Below are 22,461 nucleotides of genomic sequence, written 5' to 3'. Positions count from 1 at the left end.
GAAGCTTTTCTGAACTCCTAGGCGGCACTGACCTGATTCCTAAAAAATCAGGCGAATCAAACCCTTGATGTCGCCTCTGATGAGACCGAGAAAGCCAGCTGTGACACAAGTTGTTCGTTCGTGCCTTCCCTGATCCTGTTTACGCTTGTTTTCTTTTAAGAAAGCCGATTGATCTGTAGAAAGTGTTTTGTTTTACAGTATTTGGTAGTTGTTCCCGGCCGTAGGGACCGATGCAGTGCATTGCCCGAGTCAGCTTGTGGAAGCCCGCCTGGGAGAGGTTTTGTTTGGAGTTTTTAAAACAGCATGAAAGGGCTATTTGCTTCACGTTAACGTCAGTTAAAGGAAGCTTCGGTGGGGCAGTGGTAGGGGGAGTGTGTACATTTGTGGAGGATGTTCTGCATTCCCCAGGCCATCTTTATCCAGGTGAATTTCAATGAAATTCTAGTGCTCCTTCACGGTGAAGCAGCCTCAACTTCTTACTCTGGACACAGCACTTTGAACTCCCAGGATGAAGCATCCGGCAACCGTGGTGGTTGAGTATTGGAAAACCATTGTAACTAGAGGAGTTGCAATAGTAATGTGGGGATGGGGAGCAGACGTTGTGAACAGAAATTTGAACTGGTGGTGAGGATACAGTTGGTTCAAAAGGCGACTGAAGCCGAGATGGGAGGGGATCCTTCAAGACTAGTGAATTCACTTTTGGACACGCAAGATGAAGTTGAGTTTGAGGATATCTAGGGTGTGAGAGATCCATAGGTCTGAGACTGTTTTCTAGAAGGAAAATGGCAGGGATCACGTAGAATGCGAGGAGGAAAACCCTTACTGTCCAGCGCTAGCTGTGGACACCCCCTGAAGAGTGGGAGGCCAAGGCAGAGCGCAGAAACAAGAGGAAGGCTCTGGAAAAAGGTTGTTCTGTTTTCTTTTGGCTACTTGGAGGAGGCAGGGACCATCTGTGCTTGCAGTTTCGTGGAATTGTTAAAGCAAGTGAGATTACCTGAGGTTAAGAAGAGAAATAGGGTGGAAGTAAACCCTCCAGTGCAGTGGCTGAAGACATTCCTTCCCTCCCTCTCCCGGAGGAAATCTGGGTCTTGTTTAAGGCAGAACGGGAGGAACCAGTGGGGGAAGAGAATGAGTGAAGGGCTTGGAGGTGGAAGGAACATTTCTTTTTGGGGACCAGGTCAGACATTGAGGAATTGGATGGACAGACTGTGAGATGGCAAATAAAGCATCACATGTAATTGAGAGGCAGCTAGCAAGGGGTGTGGTTGTCAGGTTTGCTTTGGGAAAGTTAGGGCTAATGCCAGTTGAATGAAATGATTGTGAGGAACTGCTGAGACTAGAATTTGTTTTAAACCACTTGGCTTGGTAAAAGTTTCAGAAATTCAAGGCAGAGATGGTAGATATGGAGAAGTTAGTTAAGGCCTTGCATTTTGAATTTCAAAGGATTGAGTAGGCTTTCAAGAAATGGGCTTGTCACTGGTGTGGTGATGCAAGACTGATCCCAACACTGGAGAAGGGGGAGGCAGGAGGGTAGAAAGTTCCAGCCCAGCCTGGGCAATGTAGTGACTTAGCCAGACCCTGTCTCAAAATAAAAGGATCTGAGCATGAAGCTCAGTGTAAAGCTCTTGGGCCCTGACTCCAGTATAGCAGAAACAAAAAGGAAAACGTGACTGTCAGCAAACATGTAAGGCTTGTGCCTATGTTTTGATTTTTCCTTTCCTTTTTTTTTTTTTTTTGATTGCACTCACCTCGTGCTCACCAGTAGGCATTGTGCTGCTGAGCTGGATCCCTGGATCCCTGGATCCCTGGCTATGTTTCCTTTTTCTTTATAGTTCTTGCTTCCTTAGATTTTGGCGCCTTCCCCTTCTTGTGACAGAGATTGAGCTTCTTAGTCTGTATCATGTAATTTAGCTCTTACATACAAACTCTCTTGTTTCTTGGGTTTGGTTTGAGACTCTTGGCTTGTGATCTGATGCAAAGGTCTTTAATAAAGTCTGGATCCTAACGCCCATCTCTGTGGCCACCATTGTGTTCCAAAAGGTCAGGGCTTGACTGCCAAGCCCCTTTCTTTTACTTTGCAGATTCACCAGCCATTAGTGACTGAAAACAAACAACAAAAAGTTTATTTTGTTTTCATTGTGTGCTGCCTGAAGAAAAAAGATGAATGTGCCCTGTCCCGATGCGCCCTGTCCCGATGCACCCTGTCCAGATGCGCCCTGTCCAGATGCGCCCTGTCCCGATGCGCCTGTTCTTCCCACTGAGAGTCTGTGAAGCAGCTGCCTGTGTCCCGGGGCTGAGCTCGGTCCCGAGAAGCCCAGGACCTCTGGGCCGCGGCTTAGTCTGCTCCCTGCAGTGTGATCTCCTTTGTTATTAACACCACGGCCTCACCTTTCCAAGTTTTTCTGTTTGAATAGGTAGCCAGGGTGTCCTTGTTCATCTTGTTAGTGGCTTTTCATGAGTTAGGTCGGTCCTCTTATCCTTTCTCTCCTTATTCCCACTAAATTTCTGGTAGCATGTGGGAATGTACCTTGAACACTGACATAAGCCTTGGCTTTTTGTTTTTTGTGATACCAGGGATCGAACTTGGGACCTTGTGCTTGCCAGGCAAGCACTTATGCCAGGCAAGCACTATCTCCCTGGCTCAGTAAATGTTAATTGAATGGGAAGGTCGTGGTTCTCTCTTTCAACTTTTCTGTTTTGTTTATAAGGTATTAAGACTTAGAAGATGGGATGATATAAAAGTTTTTCCCCTAAAGCCTTCATAGTGATGCTTAATATTCTTTTGGCTTTTCAAGTTTTAACTTTTTAAAAGGAACTGATTTAGAATGAATTCTGGAGCACAGCTCTGAGATTGGAATTTTCATATAGTGCAGTTTGGATTATGATTCATAAATGGATTTGTTACTGCCCCCCATCCAAACTCGAGCTCCATTTTGTTTCCCATTTATTAAGACCTCTGTCTATTTGGTGAAAGTAGAGTTAACTTTCAATAATTCACAAGAGCTCAAATGCAGCTAGATGTAATATTTATAAACTTGGGTATTTTAAATTTTTTCCTTTCTGTAGGATATTCATAAAAATGTTGAATCAGGGCTTAGCAGTTTCTGTCCATTTTTACCAAAATACTCTAGTTCTTAGGTAGTGAAGTTTTTAGGCTTTTTGAAAATCTAGATCATCATCTCGGGTATTGAGAATGCTTTTTTGTGGTGCCTCACTGTTTCTGAATGACCTTCACTATGGTGCTTTCATCACTCATGAGTTTGTCTCTTGGGTAGCCTGTTCCTACCACACCACCACAGGCTGATGGTATAGTAAATCCCTACCCCCACCCCCCAACCAGGGATTGAACTCAGGCCCTTGGACTTGCCAGGCAAGCGTTTGTTCTATTGAGCTATCTCCCCGGCCCCATAGTAACAGTCTTAAACATTCTTTTATAGACCAAATTGGAAGTTCTGATTACCTGCTGACTGGCAGACATTTCAGGCTATACCATCCTGCCAGCCCACTCACTAGCTGTTGAGTTTTAGCAGTGCTACATTTCAACTGTGTTTGTGCAATTGTTAAAGGCTCGCCTCCAATCCCCATACCATGAAAATAATATGCACACAGAAAATTGGAAGTATCATTACTACGTAGGGATTTTCAAGAAATGTGGTTGTCAGTTTTAATGACATTTGATTGAATTTGTTTTGGTTTAATTAAGTGGTCCAAAATACTGAGTGAATCTTGTCATATAGTTAGATATGTGTTGTCTTACGTCTTGTGACCAGTAAGGAACATTTATATATGTTTAAAAAATGCTAAAGCTATATTACAGGTTGGTTTTAAAAGCAAGATATAACTAGAAATTCTATCATTTGTAGCTTTGTGGAAACTTTGTACATCTGCCTTCGAACATTGTACTTATTTTTTTGACTTAGGATGCACTTTTATAGGAATACATTGTGTATTAAAATTAAGATGAATTTCATTGCATCTTCATTGCCTTGAACTAGCTTACTTTTTACAAAGAAACTGACTCAAAAGCAAGGAGTCGAAATCTAAGCTGTTGAAATCCAAGGGTATGGAAGGGGGGTGTTATTTGGAAAACAGAAGAAATTTACAATGGGGGTGGAGAAATTGGGTTATTTTATGAAATGTATCTTTGATTTTTTTTTTTTCTTCTGTATTTTAGGGAAGGGTCTACAGGGTGTTCAGGGTCTCACTACTAGATTAGATTCACAGTGATCTGCCTGTTTACTGCCTCCCAAGAGCTGGGATTACGGGTGCATCCTGAGGCGGGGCCAGCACAGCAGGCTCCTGTGCCTGCTAGCAGGTGCTTTAATCCTTTGAGCTATTTGGGCGGCCTTGTATCTTTGAAAATTGACATGTGTGCCCGTGTGAGTGTGTTTATATACATACAAAGGTTCCTTGGAATTTTTAGTAATTTCATTGGCAAATAGGAACACATTCCTAATTTATTTGGTTATCTGGAAAATTGTAGGCTGTAGGGTTACTGTGTAGTAGACACTAAATACTCTAAGAGCAGGGGATCAGTCAGTCCTAAGTGAGAGTGGGAGCTGCTGGCGGGGTGGGGGGTGGGGGTGGGAGGGTTGAAAGGGGGCAGGGTCTCCAATGCAGGGCTTGGAACTGAGCATGTGTCCAAAATTTATTTCATGTTCATTCAGTAAATAATTTTGAACACTTGGTACATACCAGTTACTGTGCTAAGAGTTTGGGATTAGGTAGTCTCAGTTTCTATCTTCAGTTAATTTTGTGGGAAGGATAGAAAAATAACTATTGCGGATGGAGAAGTACGGAATTGTAGGGCTTCTGTGAGGTGAGTGGAGAAAAACTCTGGCATGGTCAGCTTGACAGCTTAGCCAGACTTTATAAAAAGCTAATTTGGAGTTAGCTTCATTATAATTGAGTGTTCATGAATGTCTGGTTTTGGAAGAGACCATGACTATTATAATTTTTTAAAATATCGGACCTTAGGGGCTGGAGAGATAGCTCAGTAGAATTAAGTGGCTTCCCTGGCAAGCACAAGGGCCTGAGTTCAACCCCCGGTTCTGCCAAAAAGAAAAAAAAAAATCAGACTTTAAATCTGTTTATAAAATATAAGGTCCTATTCTATTAAATTAAAAGGAAGGTATTTTTAATTTAAGCCACCTACATGTGTTGGTTCTTTACTTGGACTTAACATGCTAATTCTTCTGCTGAAGTCATACATAAAAGCAGCCCTATAGCATAACTGGGTCCTTCAGTGATGGTACTGCGCTAGTTACCCTGCCTGCGTATCATACTGGGTCTGTGACATTGCAAGACACAGTGGACACAGGACTTTATCCTGGGTGATGAGTGACCCCCACATGGCCAGCCTGCATGCGATTTAGTTACGGTGGAGATGGTTGTCTTAATAATAACTGGATCTAATTAGCTTTCTTTCACAGAAAGATTCTCCTAAAAGCAGGTTAAATTTTCATAGATCAAAAGAAGAGTAGACCTGTCCCCTTAGGACCTAGAAGTTTGGTCCTGTCTCAGTCAGTCCTATCATTTAAGAGATTTTCAAACCTGTTTTTACCTTTGGCTGCTTTCCAAGCAGTCCATTTGGAAGTGCATTAGTTGGAATTCTTTCCTCTGAACAGGGCTTTCCCAGGATTCTCGTTCAGATGATTGCATTATGCTTTTTGTGGGCTTCTAGATGTGGTCATATGTTGCTTAACTGCAGGAGCACATTCTGAGAAATGTCTTTTGGAGATTGCGTTGTTGTGCAAACATCACGGTGTCCCGACAGGAGCCAAGATGGTGCCGCCTCCTGCGTGCCTAGCTAGAGTGAATGCCGTCATACGCATCACTAAACTGCTCCTGACTGTCCCTTGTAGCAATTATTTTATGCGGAGACGCCAAAACTCTCAGTGTTAACTGATCAGTATGCTAATATTATCAATCATAAAATTAAAAATAAAAAAGAGGATTTTGCACATGGTAAAGGAGTAAAGCAGGTAACAGCACCAGCTGCCACACGCTGCCAGCATTTCCAGTCAGGGCATTGCAGATGGCCCCCTGTCGCCAGCGTGGCTTCTGCTCTAACCCCTTTCTGGCCTTTTTATTTATTTTTTATCTGGAAGCAGGGTCCTCCTGAATGGCCCAGGCTGGGCTTGAATTTGTGATTCTCTTGCCTCAGCCTCCTGGAGAGCTGGGATTGCAGGCGTGCCACCACACCCAGGCCCAGTGTGCCTCTTTAAAGTCTTCTGTTACGTCGTTTCTTCAAGCTTCACAGTTTTGTACCTGTAGTGTTAATCTGATTCCAGATCATCTCTTTCACTCCCTGAAGAAATCCTGTGCTCCTCCGTGGTCATGCCGCTCCGTGCCACCCTTCCTCTAGCCCCTGCCAGCTGTAATGTCTGTCTGTAGATTTGCTTATAAGCAAGAATCACAATGTGTGGCCCTTTGTGTCTTGGCTTATTTACACCCAGGGTTTTCAAGAAACCATGTTTCTTTTATGACTGGATGATCCCTTGTCTGTAATACTGTACCATGCTTTGTTTACCCGCTTGCCTTTTGGACATTTGCATTATCTCAACTTTGTGGCCGTACTGAGTGTTGTACACATCATGTCTGAGTTAGAGCATTTTCATTTCTCTTGCTCATGTACCTAGGAGTGGAACTCCTGAGCTGTGTAGTGCTTGTGTCCGTCTTGGTGGGCTTCAAGTAGTATTGTAGTTTTAATTGCGTTTCCATAATGCTGAGTGATACTAAGCTTATTGGTTATTTGTATATCTAATTTGGGAAAACCCCTGTTGAAATACTTTGCCCTTTGTTTTTGGAGCTACCCAGGTTAGTACCCAGGGCCTTTGCCTTGTTTTAAATAAATCCCCAGCCTTTGTCTGTTTGGAGATGGTATTTTGGTAAATTGCTGAATTGCCAAATTGCCCAGGGCGCTGGAATTTGCAGTCCTCCTGCCTCAAGTTCTAGAGTGCTGGGATTACAGGTGTGCCCCACCCAGCTGTTTGGTTTTGAGGCGGGGTCTGTCTAAGGTATTGCAGCCTCAGTGGGTCCTGAAGCCTGGATCCTCTTACCTCAGCTTCCCGAGTGGTGGCCTGACAGGCCTGTGCCACTGCCAGGTTTCCTTTGCTTTATTTATTTATTTATTTATTTATATTTATTCATTTTAATGAGAAAAGGTAAAATAGCAATGAAACAGTTTCAAAACAGGTTAGTAAGATGTTTATAATAATTAATGCATCACATATTGTCTTTGTAGTAATTCACAGGACAAGATGTGGACATAATTGCCTGGTTTTAGGTTGAGTTGTTATTTTATTGATGTTATAGAGTGCTAAGGATCACTCCCCCGCACCTTTTTTGTCTGTATTGGGGGCCTGAATCCAGGGAATGCAGTGAGAACATTCCAGTGTTTTTTATTTTATTTTATTTATTTTTGAGACAGGGTTTCGATTTGTCCATTCTGGCCTCAGCTTTACAAACCTCTTTCCTCAGCTCCTAGGTAGCTGGAATTACAGGTGTATGCAGCCACACCTGGCCTGAGAATACATTTTTGGATCTATGATTTGTAAACCTTTCCTCCCATTCTGAATATTCTTTTCACTTTTTGGATAGTGTCCTTGAAGCACAAGCATTTTTAATTTTGATGAAGTTCAATTTAACTGTTGGTTAGGGGCTGCTTGTGAGATCATATTTAAGAAACCATCTACTAATCCAGGTTCCATGACACACCTGTTTTTTTCCCTCCCCTCCCCTCTCCTCCCCTCCCCTCCCCTCCCCTCCCTTCCCCTCTCCTTTTGTGACAAGGTTTCCTGGCATAGGTCAAGGCTGTTGGTGATCTCACAGTGTAGCCCAGGCTGGCCTCAAATTCGTGGCAGTCCCCCTGCTGTAGCCTCCTTAGTACTGGGATTACAGCCGTGCTGCACCACACCCAGTAGGTGCACCGGCTTTCTTGCAAGAATCTGGTAGTTTGAGCTCTTACATTTAGGTCTTACTCCATTTTTAGTTCCTTTTTACTTATGATACGATTCTTTTGTATGTCGGCAGGTTGTGGAGCTGGCAACTTTTGTTAAATATGGTTCTCTTTTTAAGTGTTCTTTCTCCCTACTGCATTTTACCATCAGGTATTTGCATGTTTGCAGGTAGTATTCCTGTAAGATTGTGGAATACACAGTTTATACCAAGACTGTGTCTTCGCTTAGAGGCTTCGCTTAGAGGCTTGTGCTTAGTTGAGACGGATCGTGGCATATGTTCATGAACCTGTTAAGTGGTGTGTAATTAAGGCAGAGGAGTGGGGGAGAGAACAGAAGCTACCAGGAATTCAGAACTGGATGGGACAGAGGTCCATAAGGGAGACAAACCTTGAGGCTAAGTTAGGCTCGGTGCAGGCGGACCAGAAACTGCCTAACTGAGCTCCTGAATATTTGTTCCTGGATATATGGGATGCCTGCACTTGATCTTAGCCAAAAGGCCGAGAAACGATATGGGACACCTATTGGACAAATTTAACATACCGTCTTCCCTTAGCCTAAATTGTATTATTAGGAATTAGAATCACCTGAAATAATCCTTGTTGTGCTTAGAGGTAAGGGCTATTTCTTAGCTATCCCATGTTGGATTGGGTGCCTTATCCACGTGCCACCTTCTGTTTAGCTTTCTACTTTTCCCAGCATTGTTGGCCCAGACTTGCCATATTCCCTCGTCATTCATAGTCCCTACAACCTTCTAGGATTTCTTTTCTTTCCTTTCTGATGAGATCTTGCGATGTTACCCAGGTTGGTCTCAAACTCCTGGTCTCAAGCACTCCTGCTTCTACTTCCTGAATAGTTCGGAATACAGACATGTGCCAGCACAGCCAACTTCCTGAGATTTCTTACGAAGCTCACTGGCAGTTTCCACATACGTTTTCTCAGTCCAGTGGCTAGGTTCCAGTTCGTTCTCACTGGGCTTAGCAGTGCATTTAGCACAGTTGGTTAGTCCTACTACCCTGATGTGCTTTCTTTTCTTCTCTTTTTTTTTTGAGACCCAAGTCGCATTGTGTAGCGCAGGTGGCCTGTGCGGTGCCACACCTGGTTTGTTGGTCTTCTTTCCCTTTCTGTGGCACCTCGCCCCTGTGCTGCTCCTGCATCTGCGCCTAAGTCCTTGGCCATTTCACTTAGTCTCATGACCTCAAGAAGCACTTGTGTGTGTGTGTGTGTGTGTCAGATTTGGGTCTCCAGCGCTGAGACAGTTGCTGTGGCTCTCCACAGAGTTGCATCTTCAGCTGCTACCCACATTTTCCCTGCGGTGCCTGCTTAACATCTGAAGTTAAACTTCAAATTGAGCTTTTTAGCTTTCCCAACCCCTCAGACCTGCTCAATATTTTTCATCTTAGTGGGAGACAATTTCAAAATCTTTGTAGTTGGATCAGGCTACAGATGTTGGAGACACAGAAAACCTCTTTCAGATTCAGGCCAGAAGTCCTAAGCCAAGGCTGTTGAGATTGCTGCCCTAGCTCCTGCGCCTGTGTAGTGGAGGGGGTGCTGTATTGAAGCGTCCTGTCACTTTTTGTGGTTCTCTAAGTCTCCCTGTCACTCAGCATAAAAACCAAAGTCTTTCCAGTGCCAAAAAGACCTTAGAACAAGCCCCGTGTGTCTCTTGGACCTGTTCTGCTGTGTTCCTTGGCTAGAAAGCACCTTTACATTCCCCAGCTGTTGCTTTACGGTTTGCGTAGTCCAGCTGTAGCAGTAGGTTTTGTATGCCCTCTGCTTGGAATGCTTTCCCCAGGGTAGCCCCAGGGCTGATTCCTTCACTGCTTTGGATTCTGAGTCCACTCCACTGTTCTTTGTTCCACGAGGTCTGCTGTGTCCATCCACCCTGTTTTTGGTAATTGGTTAAACCCACTGCCCCAGCCTCTTTTACTCCCCACACACCCCCCCAGAAGCATGCATCAGCTTTTGTCATGATTTGCTTATTTATTATGTTATAGCTGTCATGAGAAATAAGAGACTTTTAGTAGTTGTTTCACTGCAAAATCCTGGAAGGCAGGAATTTTTGGTTATTATTCTGCTTCACTGCTATCCCTGTTACTAGTACATATTCGTTAAATGAATACTCTTGGCCCCCCCCCCCCAATTGAATTAGAAACTTCAGTGTGTGGGAGTCCAGCTACCAACTGCTTTAACTAGGCCTGCTGGTGAGTCAGATGTAAATGCAAGTTTAAGAGCCATTGCTTGAATATTGAGTAGGATTTCAGAAAGCGGCTGTTGCTTCCTGGTGAGGATGTGGAATTGGATTTGTCATCTATCCCTGTCTTTTTCTTTTCCTGCTAGATGAACCGTTTGGAAGGAGTTAGCACAGGGAAAGAACCAATAAGCTGCAGTAACCTTCAGTGCTTTATCATGAGTTGGGGTGTCCCAAGTTCACCCGTAGGTCCCAGCAAGTTACCAAGGGGATCTTACCAACTCAGCAGATTGTCAGCAGATTTATTATAGCAGAAGGATACAAAGAGAAAAAGGTCACAGGACAAAGTTCAGAGGAAACCAGGTGAAAGGTTCCGACAGTTCTCTTCCAGTGGAATACACAGGACCTGTTTAATTTCTCTCATAACAAGTTATGACAAGTAGAACCTCTATGCTCAGGGTTTATATTCAGAGTTGGTCATGCAGGCACCCTCTTCCTAGACCAGAGTTTCAGATCCTTGAAAGAAAAGCAAGTGTCTTCCCTGAGCCACATTGTACAACAGTTTAGGTGTAGTGAGCCAGGGCGGCTGAGGGATTGAAAACAGGGTCATTGAGACAGGGTTTTTGGACCTGAACTTATGATCCTCTTGCCTCAGCCTCCCAGAGCGCTGGGAGTATAGACATGTGCCATCATACCTGGCTGTAGAGAGCCATTCTTTTCAGAGGGTGTGTTGGGGTGTGTGTATTTCTTGAGTAAGCAGTTATTGAGGTAGTTGTTGGCTCAGAAGCAGTTATCATTTTTACCACTGGGCCAGCTCTGCTCAGGAAGTTCCTTGTCCTCATGGGACCTAGTCCTGAATTCCTAGCTCAGGGGTCAGCTGGTGACCAGTTTGGCATGCAGGATTTTCTAAAGACTATAGTATCAGGCCCGTTGTGTTAATTCTTTTGTGTGTGTATATATGTATGTATGACTATATATATATCATAGTATCCAAAGAAGTGTCCTTGTGTATTTTTTTTTGTTACTTACTTATATAGAATGTCAAGAATATAGAGCATACACACCTATAATATTCAACAACGGAACTTAAAAAAAAATTGGGGTATAACTATGAATGTCCATTTTGTATCTGTGTATTCAAAGTGGTTGGGATAGATACATAGTTGCATTCTCTTAATGAATAGAATGATTTTTTCTAATGGTGTTTGTAAGTAGGATCACAAGTCTGCATCTTGTACAGCAATTAACCGCTAAGAAGAATATATGCAGTGTATTATTTGTTGAAACTGTACTTTCGATTTGATTTGAAACTGTCTCATTGCTATATGTTTATCAATAAAACTTTGAAAAGAAAAAAAAAAAGAATATAGAGCAACCAAAATGTTCTGAGACTTAAACATTTTAATTGAGTTGACTAGCAAGTTTCTGCAAGATAATTCACAGTAGTCACATTTGTGCTTTTTCCCCCCAATTATAAAGTAGTTTATTTCATGCTAAAGTTTTATTTCCAGATATAAATTCACATACTTTTTGAAGATTCACTTGAAGGGGCCGGGGAGATGGCTCAGTAGAATTAGCCCTTGCCTGGTAAGCGCAAGGGCCTGAGTTCAACCCCTGCTTCCGTTTAAAAAAAAAAAAAAAAGATTCACTTGAAAAAATAATGTCTGTTGTGAATGTGACCATCTGTTTCAAAGCTGATACTGGGTATTTTTCCCCCTTCACTTTTTTTTCATGTTCGATGTTCCAGAGGGTCTATTTGTCATCTTTCAGAAGTAACCAGTCCTTTCTTTTTAATAGGCCAAGATGCTGAATTATCAGGGACGCTTTCACTTGTCTTGACACAATGCTGTAAAAGAATAAAGGACACCGTTCAGAAATTGGCGTCAGACCACAAAGACATCCACAGCAGTGTTTCTCGGGTTGGGAAAGCCATTGATAAGGTAAGTACTGAAGGAAGATTTGGAATGTTCAGCGTCCTCCTCCTGGCAGTGTTTTGATAGCTTTAGTTGTTCCAAATTATTTTCTGCTAGTCCTTTCTTTTCTTTTGATAACTTGTACAGCTCTGGTTTTCCTGTGTTGCTGTTATTAAAGTTCTTTTGCTACTATTTAAAAAATTAAAAACCCATCTCCTTATATAGCTTTGTTCCTATGCCTTGATGAAAATAGTTACAGAGAAATTTTAACCCAGGATGTGGGAGTTTGTTTACAGGAGTAACTTTTCTTACTTCCTGAGTAGCTTCCTGGCTGTGGCTATCTCTGTTAAGAGATGACTGGAATAACACCTTTGGGACTCTTGCCTCACCCTTACCTTATCTTCTGTCGGGTGCTAGTTGCTTTTCTTTAGCATTGCCTTCTGTGTGAGTGAGTGAGTGAGTGAGTGAGTGAGTGAGTTGGTAGCCAGCAAAACTAGTTCCTTTCGTTGAATTACTGAGGAGTGTGTGTGTGTGTGCGCGCGCGGGTGTGCGGGTGTGTGTGTATTTCTTGAGTAAGCAGTTATTGAGGTAGTTGTTGGCTCAGAAGCAGTTATCATTTTTACCACTGGGCCAGCTCTGCTCAGGAAGTTCCTTGTCCTCACAGGACCTAGCAGATTAGCCCAGCTCTCTGCTAACACTGACTACTTGAACCTGTGAGGAGACAGTGACTGGTCATGGGCATTTCTGCTCACACATAGTAAACTTCAGGGAGAGCAGGCCAAATGTGTGAGGAGAGTGGTCTGTAGCAAAGGCATTTCTAAATGTGCAGTTTTAGGAATTACCATATCTGTATGCACAACAGTGATGACTGTAACTGAAAACAGAAGCTCCTTGAGTCCCAAGAGTGGTCTAACTCATGGGTCGCCCAGCTGTTGGAAGCTATCTTAGAGCTCAGTCCTGTAGTATTAGAAAGGTGGGCTTGAGGCTAAGTCAGAACTGCTTCTAAGGAGGTCCTGTTCACTGGTAGGTATGTTAGGACAGGACCGTGGGGCAGGAGCCCTGGGAACTTGTTTGGCTATGGCTTATAGACATGTTAGTGGCATTTCAGTTAGATGTCACTGCTTCCATGTGATATGAAGACTTTGGCACAGAGGTCAGAGAATGGTGTTCACAGTGTCGGGGTTCTAGCCGTATCATTGGGCCCATTGTGACAGTTGCCAGCAGACCTGGGAAGGCAGTACATAGTCTTAGAAACACCTTTGAGGTTGTGGAGCCTGTTTGCTAACTCCAAGGCAGTGAACATAGCTTCAGCAGGGAGGGATGAGACCTATTCGGAACTGTGCCGTTGGAAGCCTGCTGTTAGTAGTACCTGGAGAGCTTGCTGTGCATTAGCTTCAAGGCCATGGGGCTAGGGCTAGGGTCCTTCAGAGATGGTCTTAAATCACTTGTGGGCAGAGAGCCCTTAGTTCCTGGGGCAGTAACTACTGGTGATACTTAAGAAATTTTAGGCGGTTTCTGACGCTTGGCGGCTGTGGTTTTACGGTGCAGTTATGGCCAAGTCCAAGAACCACACCACACATAACCAGTCCCCAAAATGGCACACATGGCATCAAGAAACCTTGGTCACAAAGATACAAATCTCTGCAGGAGGTAGATTCCAAGAAGCACAACAAGAAGGGCTCAAGAAGATGCAGGCTAACAGTGCCAAGGCCAGGAGAGCATGTGCGGAGGCTGTCAGGGCCCTCGTCAAGCCCAAGGAGGTCAAGCCCAAGGTCATCCCAAAGGGAGTAGACTGCAGGCTCACTCAGCTTGCCTGTATTGCCCACCCCAAGCTTGGGAAGCTGATCCGTGCCCGCATTGCCAAGGGTCGCAGGCCTTGCCAGCCTAAGGCCCAGGCTCCAGCCAAGGCCCAGGCTCCAGCTTCTGCTCCAGCCAAGGCCCAGGCTCCAGCTTCTGCTCCAGCCAAGGCCCAGCCTCCAGCTTCTGCTCCAGCCAAGGCCCAGGCTCCAGCTTCTGCTCCAGCCAAGGCCTCCAAAGGTGCCCAGGCCCCCAAGAAGGCTCCACAGTAAAAGCCTCTTACCTGCTGACGTAAAAGCAGAGGGACTGGTGTGACCCCTGGAGTGCCATTTGTGGAGGGCTCCTGTGCTTTTTATACAAATAAGCCTTAGGCAGGAATAAAAAAAAAAAAAAAAGAAAAGAAATTTTAGGTTTTGGTGACAGAGTGTGACCAAGGCATCTGTTGATTCTGATAGCTCACAGTAGGCTCCTGGCGATATCTGCTGAGCCACCAGACTGTCTGCTTGTAATTACCAAGGGTTCTCTTCTGGACCGGGGAACCAGAGGGTGCTATGACAGGGATGACAGGACTCCCAGGGTAGCCAGTCCGAGACTATACCAGGGAAGGAGCCTTGATTCTTTGAGTGGGAGTCTTCTCGCAACCATAACCTCAGATGTGGGCCGCGGGCCGCCTGGTCAGAAAGAGTTGGGTGAGCAGTGCACTAGCTGCCCTTTCTGCTACCAGGAGACTGCGAGTGTTTCCTCCTACTTCCTGGTTGAAGTCTGTTGTCTTGTCATAAGTATTGTCCAAACCCTCTTTTCTTTGAGTCTTCCTCGTTGGGCACTTGCTGAGTATGCTGTCTTCAGACCCAGCCGGTCTTTACAGATATGCCTGTGGGGTCATCAGCTGCCTTGACTAATCTTTACGGCAAGGCATTTGGAGGTATTTGGTGCCAAAAATGGAAATGTCTCTTTGGATATGAAGAGAATACATTTATAGTGAATAATCTACATTCTGACTTTTTGAGGGGATGGGCTATTTGAGGTGAATATTCCTAATTATATTTTAAAGTTTATTCTTATTCATAAGATTCCAGGTGACCTGGATTCTTTCATACTTCATATGAAACTATTATGGAGCTGGTATAGTCTGTGTTGGCTTATAGTCCAGAGCCACAGAGAAAGCCTGAGCCTTTGAGCCCAGTTTGCTGACATCTTTTAGCACACTTTCTGCACCTATGTGGGGCATCTGCTTACTTCAGCTCAAGAGGAAGTGCTGCCTAGAAGCTACCTAGGCATTGAACAGCCTTCTCTTGTCTGTGTGGGACTCTGTGGCTCCTGTCACATCAGACTCCATTGTTATAAGTCTTCCCCTCTTAACTCAAGCCTAGTAAGTGGTGCAAGCTCGGGGCAGCCTGTTGTAGAGCTGGGTGGACTCATGGATTGGTGTTGTGCAAACTGGATAAGGCTGAAGCTCTTGAGGTGCCCAAGGTTTGTGGACACCACAACAGAGACCTGTGTGATGGGTCGGAATGCTGTCCAGCCGCTCCCAAGTGCCCTTCGACGGACGCACACTCTGTCCTCCCAGGATGACAGCCAGGGAAGCCAGTGGGGCTTTTATGAGTCATGGGTTTTTTTTTGTTTTTGTTTTTAAAAATATTTTGACAATAACTGGTCTAAAGTGAATATTAGACCATTAAATCCTGCCTGAAACCAGAAAGCTATGAGTATATACTTTCTGCAGATTGAAAGAGTAGGGATGTGGAATAGTGTGTGAGGACAAAAACTTGCTCCTTCCAGGGGGCAGAAGAAGGTTAAGAAAGGACCAGTTGATAGCCAGGTGTGGTGACACATGCCTGTAATCACAGTGCTCTGGTCCTGAGACGCTGATCACTGTGAGTGTGACAGCGGCTCAGATTGCGCAGTGAGACCGTGTCAGCTCCTGCCCCACAACAAAGGAGTGTTCGAGTTGTCAGACCTGTACGTTACTGCATGCATGTTAGTCACCTTCATGTAACCCACATGAAGACTCTTGAAGAAGTACTTTTATCGTTATCCTGTAGATAAGAACATTGACATTTAGGAAGCTGAAGATCACAGACACAGTGGTTCAGCTGAGGTAGAAATTTTTTACTCGGAAATGCTATTATTTGTAGGGTCCATTTCAGTGTACCTAGGATACTGTAATGAACAGACTGACTTTTTAGTAAGTAACATCAGTATTCTGACATGTTAAATGTGTTTTTAGTGTTTTAAGACTTATGTGTTAGTATTCTCTGGTTATTCTCTGAAAATGAAAGCAGAGAACTTTGTGGTATTACTGACATTTTATATTTTAACTTTTGTTTATTTATTTATTTATTTTGAGATAAGGTTTTGAGAGAGGGCCTCACTATGCAAGTCTCCCTGTGCTGTTCAGGCTGGCCTTGAACTCACTAGGTAGCCCAATTTGGCCTTGAACTGTGGTGATCTGCCTGAGCCACCCATTACAGGTTTTGCCACCACACCCACTGGGCTTTTAAATTATTAGGAATATACAAAGTTATAGAAGATTTCTGCTTTAGCACATTCACGATAGAGCCATAATTGTATGTCTTCCTGCTGGGAGACTTGAACCATTGGTCGGTCATACTTGTGTGACTGTCCCATTGGGTGCTGGCTTGTACTGCTGGTGATACAAGTGGTACAGTCCTGCCTGGAGCAGGTGTGCATGTGTCACTGATGGTTCAAGCTGGTGGGCACATGTTAATGTGTTAACATTTTAAAATGCCTATAGTATGAGGATCTCTTTTAATTAAAGAATACCAGCCCCTAAGATTCTTTGACATGTAACTGGGTGTGGTGCCCACCTCTCATCCCAGCACTTGGGGGGCTCAGGTAGGAGGATCACCAAGAGTTTGAGACCAGCCAGGGGTACATAGTTCAAGGCCAGCCTGGATTACTGTATGAAACCCTGTCTCAAAAAAAAAAAAAAAAAAAAAAAAAGACTCAGTGACATGTTTTTGTTTTCTTAAGACAATGTGTTGTACTGTTTTTAATTTCCTCTTTAATTTTAGAAATTGTAGAATTCTGTCCTCAGGGCATTTTGTTCAGTAGTTTGCTTAGTTATTTGACCTTTTTTTTTGTGAGGTGAGAAAATCAATAAGAATTGTTAGTGCTTTAGACTTTGCAGCTGTGTGTGTTGCTGAACTAAATACTACTAAGGGGTTAAAGTGTCTTAAATGTGCTATGGTGTAGTTAGAAGCTAGAAGGCTAGTATGTCCGTCACCTTTAAGATTGCAGACTAGTTTACTCATGTGAAAGTACTTCTTGTGCAAGTAAAGTTAACTGCAAAGATCCTGAGATGAAAGTTTGTATGGAATTGTAAAGAAGTGTGCTCTTACTTAGCTGGGGTTTGTAGAGTTCTTTTCTTAAATATGTCGATGTGTGGGACTTGGGACAGAGCACACTGTGATGTTCTTTGGGGCGAGGGAAGGGACAGAGAGTCCTGCTTGACTGTCCAAGACTTGAGGAGTGACTTAAATCAGGGGGCTGCTGCTCTGGGAGCAGGGAAAGGTTACGTTGAGGAAAGGCAAGTGGAGGAAGAGGGCCTGAGGGAACTTGATTCAACAGCAGACCGAAGGAAAGTAAAGTAAATGAGGACAATAGTTGAGGGTTAGTTGGCTTCATTAAAAGGGATGACAATAAGGAGTAGTCAAAGGTAGGGAGAGAACAGCCGCGCTGCAGACCCTGGACCCAATGTTCTACAGCATGTATCCCATGTTGCATGTATGGCATTCCTGTTTGACATATGAGGAAGCCAAGGCTCCAGATCGTAAGTGGGGCTACCTGAACCAGGAGTACAGCTTGGAAGTGTGTAGGTGCAGAAAAGGTTTGCACCGAGACCTCTGTTCTCACACAGCCTGTTAGGAAGACAGTGAGCCCAAGGTGGGCCGCTGTGTTGACAGCGGCTGTGTGACTTCGCCTCTGCCGACGCGCCGCTAGAGGGAGCAGCCGCACCGCGCAGCGAATGCGACGGCGGCGTTACAGTGAGCAGAGCCGGCGCAGAGGGAGCGCCGCAGTACTGGAGAGCTCAGAGCCAGCAGTCGGGAGCTGCCTGTGTGAGTGTGACCGTACAGAGGGAGAAGGGTGGGCAGGGGAGAGAAGGTCCTGCACAGAAAGTAGATGGAGTAGCTGAAGTTGGATACATGCTGGGTCTAAAACAATTTTTTTTTTTTTTTTTTTGAGTAATGGGTATTGAACCCAGCTATGCCCCCAGTCCTTTTGAATTATGTTTACTTAGTGGTTGGAGACAGGGAATGGGTTGCCAGGCTGGGCTTAGTCTTGTGATCCTCCTGCCTCGGTTCCCAGAGTGCTGGGGTTACAGGTGTGCCCAGCTGCCCTGAGATTCTGTCGTGTGATGGGCAAGTCCTGCTGTACTGCAGTAGAGGCGAGTCAGCATTAAGGAAGGCAGAGACTTAAAACCTAGATAGTTGACTCTGTTAAAGGAGAAAAAGACGTGAACTAAGTTATGAAATACAGACATACTTTGATATACATTTTGGGTGGGATTGTTAGAATTAGTGAAAATGAATATGTAGTTGACAAAGTTACAAAAGGAAATAGTGATAAAAAGCCAGGAATGTGTTTCTTAAGAATAAAATAATTTGGTTGGGAAGATAGCTTGATAATCTAAGTGCTGCCCTGGCACCCCAGACAGACAGCTCAAAAGCTGGGTGTGGTGGCTCATGTCTGTGATCCCAGTGCCAGGGAGGCTGAGACAGGAGGAACATTACCAGCTCAAACTGTGAAGCAAGGCCCTGTATCAACAAGCAATTTTTTAAAAAGAGCAAAATATTTCAAAGTATCTTTCTCCTCCAGTAACTAGACAGTAATTGAAGAAAATGTGGTGGATGATGTCTACATTTCTACAAGCATAAAATAAAATACTATATCTTCATGGTGAAGGTGGAAGACTTTTGCTTTTAAGTTTCTGTGGTTGAACAGGAGCTGCATATTCCCAGCGTGTGCCCTGCCTGCTCGGGCTGCAGTGCTTGTTCTGAGGGGGCCCCGCCTCACCCCGCCTGCCACAGGTGGGACACTGCAGTCCCCCAGTCCTTTCATAGTGGAGCCCTCACAGGGCAACTGGGAATGTGTGATCCCCGGAGGGATGAGTAGCCCTGGAGATCTGGTCTGACTGGTCTGTACTGGGCGAGAAGCCCAGGTGCCAGGAGCAGCGGAGCCAAAAGGTCCTCTGTACCACTTGAGCGCTAGGTGTTCTCTGCTCATCGCAGTGAGCTTCACCACCTGGAAACAGTTGTCTTCTGCCCTCTTCTGTCTGTAGATCATTCTCCGGAGACAGAGGGCGGTGGGCTTTCCCTGCCATCTGTCACATGGCCTCATTGGCTCCAGGGGGTGTGCCTCAGTTTTTCTCACTACTCCTGTTTCAATCAGATTGAAGCTGTGTGATTTAATAACAATTACTTGTTGAATTATAGATCAAGCCACAGGAAAGCCTGGAGCTTTGCAGTCAGGTCTGATACTAGGATGCAGGGTCAGAGAATGGGACTTTATCTGAGTGTGAAGGTGGAATATTATGCTTAGCGTAGCATCCAAGTGAGGTTAGGCTGCTTTCAAAGTGCTGACATTATACCCTTGTGCCACCATACATGACTCTTCAATTGAATCGAAATTAATGAATTTATTTAATACTTCCATTACTGTACTTCGTAGTTAATAGTCTGTGATAAAGATTCTTCTAATTCATCCAACTATAGCATCAGAAGATTGGGTGGCAAGGCCTGGCTTTTGGCTATAGCACTGTATATTGAAAGAATTATTGTTGGGTGTGTACTAGGAAAGGGTTTTAGAACATCATTTAATTTAATCGTTATCAACACTTTGTAAGGTTGGGATTATGATCCCAGGATATAGATGTGAAAATAAAGATTAAGTAACCTGCCTGAGGTCACAGAACTAGAAGAGAGCAAATGGAAAACTGGGATGAGTCCAAATTGTAAGTTGAGCAGCCTTTCTTAACAGGCGTTCCTTGGAAGACATTGTCCTTAGTGCCCTGAGGGTACCTGATCTTGGAACTTTTCTGCTTTGCCTCCAGGTTGGTAAGAGATGCATCCCTAGGGGTGGGGGCTAATAGTCGCTCAGGGTGTAGCAGGGAGGGGGCAGACTGGTTATGTCAGATAACAGCAGAAAGGTTAGGTCAGATAACAGCAAGGAACAAGAATGCAGGAATGTGGCAGATGGTGAGATTGTAGAGCATTTGAGGCTTGGAAAAAATCTCTGCAGAATGGTTTAGCACATTGTTCCCCCTGTTCACCAACTATGAATTGGGGTGAATCTACCTGTCTCTTCACTCTGAAAGCAAAGTAGAAGGATGAGTATTGTAGAGAGGACATCAGTATCTAAATGGTAGTGTTGGGCTGGGGAGATGGCTCAGTGGAATAAGAACTTCCTTGGTAAGCGCAAGGGCCTGAGTTCAATCCCTGGTACTGAAAAAAAAAAAAAAAAAGAAATATAAAAAGGTAGTGTTGCCTCTAGAGATGCATCTTCAAACCATTGGTTATGCTGGGCCTGGTGGTACATGCCTGTCATCGCAGCACTTAGGAGACTGAGTTCAAGTTCAAGGCCAGCCTGGGCTGTAGAATGAATTGAAGACCAGCCTGAAATACATGCATAGTGCGACCTGTCCAAAAACAGCAAACAGGCACCCCCCAGTGTTTATGCCACACTGTTAGATGTGTTTCTCCACATGTAGTTTGTACAGCAGTGTTGTTGATAAATGCCTGAGTATCGATTATTTCATCACGGGCCATGTGTGTCATGACCAGCTTTAGGAGCCATTGCCAACGTTTTCCCTGAAGAGTGATACTAGTTTACAACCAAAGCTGTAAGTTGACTGTTAACTTAACCAAACACAGATGACAGTTCCTGCTTCCTCCTTACTCTCCTATGTGTGACATCATTTAAAATGAATCAGGTGGGTGTGGATGAGAATCTAGTTCTACTGATTTCACCTTCCTGTGGTGATCTTTGAGCTTGAACATCTCATGTTTGACCCTTAGGATTGCCCCCTTTCTTAAGTTTCATGAATTTTGTCCATTTTTTTTTTTTTTGTTAGGTTGCCTTTTTTATTAATAGGAGATTGTGTTTGTTTACAAGCACTTCTGAGTATTCTTTTGTGGCTTGACTGCAAAGTACCTGTCTTCTCCTAGCCTGAGAGGAGCTGCTGAGGGTCCTTAACAGCTTGTCTCTCATTGTTAAACCACATTAACTGGATGCTAAGAAAGAAAACTAATTTCCAGTAGTTACAACAATGTTTTGTTAAATTTATGCACAAATTTTTCTTCAAAGTAGATGCGAAATTAAAAAGAGACACTTTTAAGAGAACTTATACATAGGAAATTACACGTTACTGTTAACTACTTAATAGTATAAATTTATAGAATATATTTAAGAAAAAGATTTTTTGCATGAAAGCAAGACCTACAGTCCAACTGATCGGTGAGTGTGTTCACTGGCCAGAGACGCAGGGTGCTCACGTAGGGTGCAAATTATTTTCTCCCAGCCTCCACACTCCATGTATCGTGGGCTTCTCTTTCCACATCATACCATTCTCTCCAGGTAGACACACCTTTAAGTACTTTTTTTTTTTTTTTTTGGTTTTGGTTTAGTTGAATCCTTCTTAAGAACAACATGCCAGTTTTTTGTTATTGTTGTTTTTGCTTTAAAAGTATGAAAGGAAAAACTTATAGGGAAACAGAGATGCTAAAAGTAGTCCGGTGTTTCTGTCAGCCGCCTCTTGGCCGGTTTGCAGTGCTGCTGATTTCTGGGCAGCCATGCAGGTAAGCTTCGTTACCTAGCAACAAGCTGGAGCCAGTGCCAGCTCTGATGCAGCCGTGTGTAAGGCGCTGCAGTCCAAACAAAGCAGTTTCGCCCTGGGTCCCGTCCCTCAGCCTCTTCTCACCATCTAAGCTTCTTTCCTACCTGGGACCAGAGTAAGAAGCATATAAGAAATTTTCCTGTTCGCCTCAGTGGTTTTTACACTGGACAAGCAGAGTGGAGGAGAGCAGCTTGGAAGACTGAATTGCTTGCTCCCCTTACTTACTTCCCAAGAATAGCAAATAAGTCTTAGGGTGTGAATATAGTTAGAGATATATTGAGTGTAGGGATTAGTTGATTTTTCTCACTCATGTATTGGGGGCCATAGTCATGGTAAGCTTTACTGTTATAAAGGCTTAAGAAAGCAACACTGTAAACTTTATCACAAGGCCAAAGGATAGCATTTATTTATTTATTCATTCATTTTCTTTTTACCATCAGCTTTTCTTTTTACAAACATCTTTTTTTAAAAAAGTCAACAGAAAATAGAAATACACTTTTTAAAGTTTCTAATACTAGAAGATATACAATGTCTTTTAAATAAATCGTAAGTCAAAGACACAGTATAAATCTTAGAACAAAAATTAAGATTAAACAATATTCAGAAAATTAAGTTTCAAAACAATTGAACTAAGAAAAGGTTTTCATGATAGCGAAGAAGTACTAAGAGTAAAACATAAGATAAATACTGGAATGGCAAGTAAATGACCAGCACTTCTAACAGTTTGAGGATAGGATATCGCACAAA

The 22,461-nt window shown here is 43.8% G+C and overlaps 1 protein-coding gene across 2 annotated transcripts in view; it reads left to right on the top strand.

Moving 5' to 3' along the window:
* Rmnd5a (required for meiotic nuclear division 5 homolog A) overlaps window positions 1-22,461 on the top strand; it is a 53,563-nt gene that overhangs the window by 1,025 nt on the left and 30,077 nt on the right. For both annotated transcript variants that reach the window (XM_023702927.1, XM_004642788.2), the window contains exon 2: window positions 11,947-12,089. In XM_023702927.1, the coding sequence (XP_023558695.1) occupies window positions 11,947-12,089 (143 nt within the window). The remainder of the gene's footprint in view (window positions 1-11,946; window positions 12,090-22,461) is intronic.

The sequence above is a fragment of the Octodon degus genome, unplaced genomic scaffold, assembly GCF_000260255.1.
Source record: "Octodon degus isolate 3935 unplaced genomic scaffold, OctDeg1.0 scaffold00162, whole genome shotgun sequence".
NCBI lineage: Eukaryota > Metazoa > Chordata > Mammalia > Rodentia > Octodontidae > Octodon > Octodon degus.
The sequence above is the reverse complement of the archived record's forward strand: the minus strand, read 5'-3'. Positions and strand labels throughout refer to the sequence as shown.